The sequence below is a fragment of the Prosopis cineraria genome, unplaced genomic scaffold (assembly GCF_029017545.1).
Source record: "Prosopis cineraria cultivar Desert tree isolate PC_DT_omini unplaced genomic scaffold, ASM2901754v1 PC3, whole genome shotgun sequence".
Taxonomy (NCBI): domain Eukaryota; kingdom Viridiplantae; phylum Streptophyta; class Magnoliopsida; order Fabales; family Fabaceae; genus Prosopis; species Prosopis cineraria.
Genome location: NW_026555334.1, coordinates 45,929,254 through 45,940,162, shown reverse-complemented (window position 1 = coordinate 45,940,162; position 10,909 = coordinate 45,929,254). Strand labels below are relative to the sequence as shown.

The 10,909-nt window shown below is 37.1% G+C and overlaps 1 protein-coding gene and 1 pseudogene across 1 annotated transcript; one reads left to right on the top strand and one right to left on the bottom strand.

Moving 5' to 3' along the window:
- The first annotated feature begins 2,279 nt into the window (after positions 1 to 2,279).
- LOC129305133 (transcription factor MYB61-like) lies at positions 2,280 to 4,052 on the top strand (annotated as a pseudogene).
- Positions 4,053 to 6,133: 2,081 nt separating this feature from the next.
- LOC129306544 (pectin acetylesterase 12-like) lies at positions 6,134 to 10,258 on the bottom strand. The gene is made up of 12 exons (XM_054947202.1): positions 9,766 to 10,258; positions 9,608 to 9,690; positions 9,127 to 9,256; positions 8,941 to 9,014; positions 8,485 to 8,571; positions 8,287 to 8,411; positions 8,114 to 8,174; positions 7,665 to 7,718; positions 7,415 to 7,492; positions 7,141 to 7,246; positions 6,898 to 7,043; positions 6,134 to 6,540 (listed from the first exon to the last, which is right to left on the bottom strand). Exons 1-12 carry the CDS (start codon positions 9,953 to 9,955, stop codon positions 6,433 to 6,435), a joined length of 1,242 nt encoding a protein of 413 aa, XP_054803177.1. The 5' UTR covers positions 9,956 to 10,258; the 3' UTR covers positions 6,134 to 6,432.
- Between the last annotated feature and the right edge of the window lie 651 nt (positions 10,259 to 10,909).

Here is a 10,909-nt window from a genome sequence, read left to right as displayed (position 1 = left end):
CTCCCAATCATTAGTTATCAGAGATTGATTCCCAAAACACGGACATCAATGTTTGGTTTCCCGGATAAAAAAGAAAAGGGGACCAATAATAATGCTCACCAACTTCAAATTGATCACTTGATATGTATTAATTAAAGAACCAAGGTTGATTATTTGCTGTGAAACTCCAAATGACAACGAAGCCGACATATTTATTAACGTACAGAGGCAGAACCAATTTACAAAGGTTCCGGTTTGACTTCATTTAACAGCTCATATGGGAATGGGAATAATAAGAAAAGCTTTCAAACGCATGATGAGGTATGGACTGTCGAGATTATAAAGCATCTTCCATGGAGTTTCTTTTGTAATGGAGTCATTGTTTACGCCACGGAAACTTTCAGAATGTCAGAACAAAAGGCCAGGCTATCAATATTAATGTATTATTATTGAGAGGCTAAGATACTTTTCTCAAATTATGAACGTGTTCATGTTTCAAGTTAAGCACTTGAAGGACAACTTACCGGTTTGGATGTTTCTGTGCCATCAATATATATCATTTAGAGAATATCGTACAGTTTGGGCCATCTAACAAGGACACAGACGAATGAAGTGATTAATCTTATATGCCCCGCAAATGTTCCTTGATTACTTCTATTCCAAGACATGTAATTATTGTTTTGAGAAAGAAAAAAATAAAAGAAAAAACAAATAAACTCACCCCATTTCGACCCATTTTTTATTTACAGTCGCTCACACTCACGTTGTTAGACCTTTTTGTCTCGAGAGTTATCATTCATTTGGGGGTTTAATTATGGAAGTTGATAGCTTGTCCTTCTCCTAAAGGACGCATATATAGTAACAAGTTATTCATGAATTTGCCGTTCAAACATGCTCCAATTCAATCCCTCATCATTACCTATATTGGGGAATCTTCCGTTGATGATCTTATAGTTCAGAGCCATTCCAGGTATTTAAAATTTGACTTTTTCCATTGAAAGTCAACAAATTTTGTTGAAAGCAGTCCCGGGTTATTTGCCCCGCATAATCATCGTTTCGATACTTTGTTTTCGTTACTGTAAACTATACATATACATGAGCGGGTGCAGAGAGAGAGACTGCAATAAAAGTTTTGACAATTTGAAAGTACATGCAGATGGTAATAATTGATGATCCATCTGCTTTCATATATTTCAGGACTGGCGGCTTCAATAAACAAAGGACAATTGCATTATTGTGATTGTCGTATTTATACGCTCAAGTACAGTTGTTTATTTCCACTATTAACGATTATTTAAGTGCTCGACCCAAAAAAAAAAAAAAAAAGACTATGACTTTATTATCTTTCCGCAGAGTCTTAGAAGTTGAATAGCGGCAGAGTATTGAAATTTAAGAAAGCCGATTGAATATCAGAGAAACGTAATTTTCAAATTGCAAAAAACATAATCATTTGCGGGAGTTGGTTGAATTTCCAGTATTTTCTAAGGGAAGGAAGTATGAACCTGTTAAAGATGTGAAAAAGTAAATCTGTATCTGTACCCAAATGATGAAACTTTTCCAATGGATCAAGAATTGTGAAAAGATCATACCAAGAAAGCCAAAAAGAAGAGACGCTCAGCTTTCTACTTAAGAGTATGCGGCACAAAAACCTAATCCAGGAAAAAGAGAGAACCATATAGCATTTCCTGAATTCCAAAGCATCATCACCAAACCCAACTAAAGAACGTATAAATCATGGATTTAATGCAGCATCCTTTCTTTGTTCACTTTACTAATCTCAGCCTTTGCTTGCTTATCAGAAACTCACCCTTTAGGCTTAACCTTGGCATACCTTCTTTCTGCCTTCAAATTGCATATAATTTATTATTTTTTTCCCTATATTACGGCATTATGACATTTTTGTCATTCTCGATAATGACCCACAAGACCAAGTAGAATGCATGGTATATGTAGGTACCTAAATTACAAAGGACGGTGAAAATCTTTCTAACCTTGGAGAATCGCTAATTAGTTTTACCGTCAAAATATGAGATCTCTTGAGAAATGGCACCACCTGGTGGGACCCGGATGATCATGTCATGATTGAATTCACTCTATATATCGTCATAGAATTTTTGTGTCGTTATTGGATCAGAATTTAATTTGAAACAGGAAAAAAAGATGGATAAAATAAAGGGAGAGGAAGCAAGACGGACCATAAAAAAAAAAAAATGAAAATCCTGTTGGGGTTCATTTCAACTTTCTGGAAAGGCTCCTTCTTCTATTTATTTGATTCCCGATCAAGCTGCCATTTTATTTTCGGAACTTGCTTGTCAAAGTCCTCCAAAGCCTACCTTTCTTTGTCTTTCTCGTTTCCTAAAATTCGCATAAAAATTCCTTCCTTCCTGCTGCTGCATCCACGTAGGAATAGTATAGATATACTGAGTGAGAACTCTCAAAGGCACTGAGAAAGTTACAGCACATGGGAAGGCACTCTTGCTGCTACAAGCAGAAGCTAAGGAAAGGCCTCTGGTCGCCAGAGGAAGACGAGAAGCTTCTCAATTATATCACCAAGCATGGCCATGGATGTTGGAGCTCTGTCCCTAAACTAGCTGGTACTTTCTGTCTGACTCACTGATATTGCACTTCACTTTGTACTGTGTGAAATACTCTTTTTAACTCATCTCTCTCGCTGATGTTGATGAGTACGGCAGGTTTGCAGAGATGTGGCAAGAGCTGCAGATTGAGGTGGATAAATTATCTGAGGCCTGATTTAAAGAGAGGAGCATTCTCCCAACAGGAAGAAAATTTGATTATTGAGCTCCATGCAGCACTGGGAAACAGGTATAATGTTTGCACATATACATTTATGTTCATGTACGTACTGTGATTCTGGCTTTTTGCTTATCCATGCGCTGTTCTTGCTAAAGTGGTTGCTGCTGAATTTATCAGGTGGTCCCAAATTGCAGCTCAGTTACCGGGAAGAACCGACAACGAGATAAAGAATCTATGGAATTCCTGCCTGAAAAAGAAGCTCAGGCAATAGGCATTGACCCAAACACCCACAAACCTCTCTCCGAGGTGGAGAACCACAAGGACAAGCCTTCCTCGGCCGACAAAACCAATCAGAAAGCCTCGGGTTTCAACGAACACAATTTGGCTCATGAGCCAACAAAACCAAAGCCTGCACAACTATGCCCTCCTCTTGAAGTTTCATCCCCTTCCAATAACTTCAACAATAGCAGCAGCAATTCCCATGACCTATTCCTGGATAGATCTTCCTCCGATGTGGTCGGTTATTTCTCTTTCCAACCTTTCAGCAACTATGCAACAAATCCTGGCACTAGCACTTCGCTTTGCTTCATTCCTAGCTCTACCAGTTCCTCTCACGTTATGTCAGACCTCAATTCGGCTGTCACTCCCACTATGCTCCATTCAATTTTGCCTCCACATGTAAATCCCACTCTTGGCCTCCAATCTGATAATAATCCCCCCGCTCATATTCATGGTGTTCAGGCTTGGGAAGCCGCTGCCTTCAATAACAATGGAGGCAAAAACAGTGGGAGCAATAGTGATATACCATTACAAAACTACGATAACTTCCTCGAGAACAACATTTTAACGTGGGAAAAGCATACCCATGCTAACGTGGTACCCTTGCAAGCAGAACAAGAAGACATAAAATGGTCTGAGTATCTGAACGCCCCATTTTTTCTGGGGAATCAAATCTCTCAATCTATCTACAGTGAGGTTAAGCCAGAGACAGGGTTCGTAACAGATGAGGCGACTAATAGTTGGCACCATAACAGCCAGCAGCATCCACAAGTTTTTCAAGCTCTGGATATATATGCCAAGGATATGCAGAGATTTTCAGTGGCTTTTGGACAAACGCTTTAGCTGCAGTTCAATGAAACAGAAAGGTGCCGACATTTTTATTTTATGCTGGGGTCAGAAATATGCCTTCTGCGTTCTGACCACGGGTGTGTGCTATGAAATTAATTTTCTTTTTGTCTTTTTGAAATTTGTAAATGTGTTTGATAGCAAAAGCTAGCTTCCAGCAATATATCACAGTATAATATTTGGGATTAATTCAAGGCTTCTTTTGGTCATTTTGTTCGTCAATCAAGCAGAGAGCAAAATAAGGCTTGTTCTAGGTCGTCTCTTCGTATGCTCCTGAATTATCATGGATCTGGAGCGTGTAGCTTTTTTGTCCGTATACAATTAACATTGTTCTTTACATTCGTCTAATTTCAAGCCTCAACATAATTATTTGACACGAAGTTCGTGGAGCAATATCGGTGGAAGTGAATAGGTTCAAATTAAAAAACACAGGAAATGACTTTCAACTCAAATTAAAAAAGAAATGAAAATGGACAGGAAGATATTTTAGAGGAAGAGTGGATTGGGAAGTGACACGATTTGTACCGTTTCGGATGATACAGTTCTGTGAGAAATTATATGCCATAGCGTGGGCCTGATTCCACCGCCTAGTTTTTCCGCCTTCGCTCCAGCTCATGTGCCCCCGTGGCCGTGGCCATCCGCTAACCTATGTTCAAACGCCACCACATTATTTTCTTTAGAGAGAGAGAGAGAGAGAGAGAGATTAATTATGGGAGAGTGACTGTTAAGTTCAAAGGATGAATAAAATTTTATTAAAAATAAATTTTAAATGTCGATTGACAATTATAAATTCAAACATTTTAATTAAAAGTTAAATATTTAAATTTAATTAAAATACAACATCTTGGTTTATAATTGAAATTCCTGTTTAAATTTTTTTATCAATAATTTATAAAAGTTTGAATTAATATTTGAAACTCATTTTTTCATAAAATTTTGTCAAGATCTAACTTATTAATTTTCTCTGTGGAAACATGATCGTCTTTTTTTTTTATAATTAATTATTGATTATTGATATGGCAACGGCCAACAAGCCCTCCTCCTATAGAGTGTGGATGCACTTTATGAGACGATAGGACAAGTTGGCTTTTTTGTGGTCACGCTAAGCGGTTATGGCTAAATAGTGTGAGGGTAAAAGTTTCCCGGACAAGAGATGAGGGCCAGCAAAGGCGAAAGGTAAATCTTTCAATCCTTCCTTTTTATTTGGCATCAGCAGACCAAAGTCAAACAGTTCCAAAGCAGTTTTAGTGACAGTGATGCCTCTTCGCTTTCAAGTCTCAATCCACCCCTTTCCTCCTATTCCCTGCAAGAGCCAAAAACTTAAAAAATTAAAAAATAAAAAATAAAAAACAACAACAACAACAGAGACGTCCACTTTCCCGAGAGAACTCAACAACTCTAACAACAACAACAACAACAACAACAACAGAGATGTCCGCTTTCCCGAGAGAACTCAACAACTCTATTATGATATTAGTATTGCCAAGGCAATTTAAAAAATGACGACAAAATCAAAAGTCCGTGTGCGCATTCAAGAACTCTATCCTGTCATTAATTATTTGAGGCCTTGTTCGTTATTTAATATGCACAAGATAGTCTTTGTATGTATTAAAAACAGCCCTGCGTGTGCCTCAAATTATTGGGTCAAATATGTTGGGACCCTCCAATCATCAGCGTACAGTAACGCGAGCAGAGAGGCGGTGGTGGCTCTTCAATCCCAACTCTGATTCCCCAGTAAATACGAATTTAACAATAGACATTGAATTTTTTAAGTTCTATAATTGTGAGTGCCAAAACGTCTACTTTGTATGTCAATTAAATATACGGGCAGGTGTGAATAACAAGAACAAATAGTGACCATGATGTATATGGATGTAGTGATGGGGCCAATGATTGAACTGATGATGATGGACGGCATATATAATAGTCTTCGCTGGAGATTAATTTGTACACGATGACAGATAATCTACGTATAATTTAATATCAGGAACTGGGAGGCCAATGAGAACAAGTCACAAGTTGAATGTCCCGTAAGCATCGACTCACGGTCACGGTGTGCACGAAAAGAAGCGGATGATTAGAAATCGCGTCAATTTGCTGTGAACTCTTCAGATAATCTTTATCTAATATAATGGATCTCGTTAAATGGATGGAGAAAGTTGCATGCGTGATAAACTTCCAATCTATGTAGATGTACTTTATATTAATTAATGAAGGATTTGGGAAGTTCCAGCTTCCAACTTGAATGGTTGTGAATAAATAATGGAATAAACTGTTGATTCCTCGCAAACAGTAAAACTGTGAGATAGATTCCATTAAATCAAAGCCAGTGTTTTTGGCTAACAATGACCGTACGCCTCTGCTCGGGCAAAAAATGTGTGTGTGTGTGTGAGAGAGAGAGAGAGAGAGCAACTGGCTCCACATACACAGCTAATTGATGTAAACTGTAAAAATGGATTTCACCGTTGGATTACTGGTAAATCTTGGAAGAGAATTTGACCTGATCAGCTACCTTGTCTTTTATTGTCTGTTATGGGATGATGAATGAGCTAGAGACGGCAGATGAAGTTCCGGTCATCTGAAAACCAGATGGTGGCAAGTCTTATCGCATGGAAATGGACAGTCAATGTCCTTCACACCTGCTCTGTCGAAATACCAATCTCCCACAGCCAAAGCAATTGCCTGCATATTCCCAATCCATAAAAAAGAACTTTATAAAGATCTTAAAATTAAAGACAAATATCAAAAAGATAAAATATTATCGCAGTGATATATCAATGCATGACATATCTTGTTCGATAACCGAACATAATTTCTCCTTCCAAGCAGAATAAGTTATATCAGCAGCGGCAAGCAATCATCACCAAAGAGTAAATAGCATATCTCCATAAGCAAGCCTATATATTTTCCTGGAATTTTTCTCAAAGCGGATCTTTTAAGGTGAATATCATAATTATGTGTCAGCATATATATCTAGGATCATCTATATGTGTGTCAGCAACTGGTTCAGGATTATATGGGTTCTTAGATGAGGGATACCTTGTTCCTGATGGCAGGGGAATTGTCAGCAAACCATGTATCCGGCCTCTCACTTTGGCAGTGTGAAAAACATGAATTTATAAACAAACCATTCTGATTCGATCTTGCAAAGCCTCTAACAGCGTTTAGCATTTGATTCCTGAATGCTGTATAAAACAAACAGTGATATGCCTCGATTGGCGAAGTGATTTAATTGAGACATCTCTACACTTCAGAAACCAAAGTTACCATATATCAAATCACCTTGCAGAAAATGAAGTTGCGGTCCCGTACAGGTAGCATAGTTCAATCTACAATGGTGCCAATAGCCATGGGGATCTGCTGATGGAGAAGCCAAGCTTGACTGAATCTGATGCAAGCAGAGCATGATATAAGTTAAGATTAGTCTGGGCATGATATAGGTTTGGATCAGTCTGTTTCAATAATCCATTGAATACATCATCAATACTACTAGTGACTTATGACAGTTTGGTTTATCAGAAGGGCCAAAGACTGCAAGATGATTTAGACAATTTACCTGCCATGAATCATAGGCTGCATTGAGAATAAATAGGGGGGTTCTAACACTTCCAATCAAGTTCTCAGGGAAAAAACACTGAAAGGTGATCCCAAAAAAAAAAAAAAACATTAGCAAGTGTTCAGCAAAGATCAAGCAGCGATAAAGGAGAATCATAATTCTTATGTATATCTGTTCAAATTCAAATGAAACTTGTAAATCTTAATTCTCAGCAGGAGAGAAGAGAAGAGAAACAATGATTAGCAATTACCGAAGTGGGATCAAGATGCTTAGTACAAGTTTGAGGCTGATTCTTCTTCACTCCCTGCAATGTTCAGATAACATCTATCAGCGAGTGTCATAACACGTCAAAAGGTCAAATAATCAATTGACACATGATACCATGCATGTGGTATATCCGGTTTCTCATTTTTAAAAGTCAATTCAATTATGTCGCTTCAGGTCAGGTTCAGTGAAAAGAACATGGAAGATCTATGACCAAAACAGGATTTATTCCGCGTGATGTTTGAGAATCAGAAGTAAAATTGATATTGTACTAGCACATTAGCTTCTGGTTGCAAAGTTGCTGAACCACATACTATTTACCACTGGTCAATATGACCTTGAAAGAAATTCCTCTATTAATTTATGCTACATTACAAACATCACATTTTGCAGTAAGAGTGCAATAAAACTTGTATCCTCAAACCAAAGTGGTACCTGCAACCTTACGACTCTGCTGTACATTTTCCTCAGTGAACGCCCACCAGATACATCAACCCTATAATTCCAATACAGTTTACAATTACTTTAACCATGAAGGCACAAAATCTTATAGTACTGCGAAAAGACATTGAGAATCAGAAGCATGAAATACTGCATTAGCTACTTACGTGTCAAGAAATAACCCAGCATCACTAAGACACTTCACTTTGGTAGTCATTGGAAATAGACTTCCAAATTCATCACAGTGAATTATAGCGGCCAAACCACCGGCAGAGCATCCAGTAAGAAAAGCCTGATACACGCCATATATCATGAGAAGAAGAACCATTTAAGTAGTATTTTGTGTTTGAATGTGTGGGTACAACCTGCTTGGCATATCGCATTCCCTTTGACATCAATTCTTCCATTGCAGCCAACCAAATACGCTGTCCTCTGAATTGCAGTTGTGCGTTCTATCTCAACAGGCAATCAATTGCATTAGTGTTGAGTCAAGTTATAAATATTATCAACATTCTTATCAGAATGGAAAAGACAACGACAAAAATCAGTCACTTCTCTGCATGATACTTTTTCCATAATTTTTTATTAAAAACATAAAAATATATAAACTACCCATAGCAAACATTTACAGGGGATTATAAAAATGATTAAGATCCTTGTTGAGACAGAGATTATCAGGTTAATGTAATGCCTAGAAACCACCGTCACAAAAATCACCAGGAAACACCTAAAACAACAAACTCAAACGAATGGGTTTTTTTTTTTTTGGGGGGGGGGGGGAATCTAAAAAATTAGTTGACAATAAGAAATAGAAATCTGACCTTGTCTTCACCATCCCCAGCAAAAGAGGCACCATCACAATAACGAATCTTCACCCTGTTCCAGTTGTAAAAATCTGCAATTAAAAGGAATTAAAACATGACCAAGACTGCTAAAGCCTGTGAAGAAGGGGAAAGAGAAAGAGTGTGTTTTGTTGGTCCAGGCAGGTAGATCAACTGAGTAAAAACCTGGATTTTGAGCAGCATCATTGCTTAGTATTCCTGTAAAAGGAATCTCCTTTTCCATGAAATGTGATGATCCCCTGCGTGTTTTCTTGCGGTAAACACATGTTCTAACATCATTACACCACCCACCGCCCTGCCACATGATTTCACTTGAGTATCAAGATAAGTTTTTCACATCATATCTGATGTAGCTTGATTAAGGAATGATGATTTAAAGAGGATGTTAAGACATTGTGAGAGATGCAAACTTCAGTTATGATGATTTGTAGTCCTATGCTATACCAAAAAATTGGATCCAGCAACACTTTCAAAGAAATGCTTCCTGAGGTACCAAGAAATAAAAGATTGTCAATCTGAACATGTTGTTCTTTAACTTTTCGAGAGGCACCACGATGCATTTTAATTTTTATTAATTTGCAAATTATTGAAACCAGTAAAACGTACTGTGTCATAAAACATTTAGAAAGATGGAGTGGAATGAAACCTCTAAATTAACAAGCCAGCTGTTTGCCCCTGATCCATATCCTTTATCCAAATGATAACCAGGTAATGACCCATCCAAGCAGACTGCCAGAACGGGAGAAACAACGAACAATTATTGGATCCGATTCCAATAAAACTAAGCTTGGGAATAGACTGTACCTGCTCCATTAGTGCCGGCATTTTGAATAAGGGTCAGTCCTACAAGCAGAGGTTTCCCCCCATTGAAGGATGCCTCATGAAACTCCAACAAAGACAGCTCTGTTTCATTGAAATGATACTTTACATGGCCATCGACCCAGTGGCCAAAAGCGAGTCCTATAACAATGCCAAGCCACAAAAGGTTCACCATTTGCTTTTTGCTGCAGATGTAGCTCCGCCACCTTGTATTCGGGAAACGAAAAACACACAGTCCGTATTTATAAGAAGCTGCTGGACTTTGGATTGGGAATGTACGACCTAATCAGCCATTTGTCGTTTTAACGATTATTCGTTACCCTTCGTAAATTTTGGAGCAGATTGGCGTAGAGAGAGTGGGATTAAGAGATTGAGGGAATGGGGAGAATTTGCCCGGCTTTATTACGCCGATGGAGCGCTTTTTGAATCCAGTATTGGAACGGAAGAACTGTTGACTAGGGAAAATGACACTGGATTATTTTAGGGAGGTAATAACGATTGAACCGAGATTCTTAACTAACTAACCTTGAAACAGATATTTGAGCTAAATTTTCTCTACTCGGTCAGATAATAAAATATAATAGATTGATGTTTATACAGTATATAGATGTTTATACAGTATATATTATCTAAATTTAAATCTAAATTTTATAGGGCAAACTAACCAGCATAATTGAAAGAAATTTATATTAATCAATATTTTTTATTGTCAAAAATTGAATAAATATTTATTAATTTACATTAATCTTTTATTAATAAGTATTCATTTAAATTTTAACAATTAATTTTAAATTAATAATAATTTATTTAAGTTTATTTTTTAAAATTTTGATAACAATTGATCATTCACGATGTAAAATTCCTCTAATGATCCCTGTTTTCTCATTTTATAAAAAACTGACGTAGTTGGTTTAACTTAATACATAATATTACATTAAGTTAGTACGTGTTTTCCTATGTTGTTTTACAGTGTAAAGTTTTAGTTTTATTTTTATTTTTAATAACAATAAAATTAACGTCTCTCGCCAAGTGTTACTTCCATTGTAATGCGAGGACAAAACTCAATTATTGTTTATTTTATTTTGTTGAATCTTTAAATGTAAATAATTTCAAATTTTTCCTAATTAGT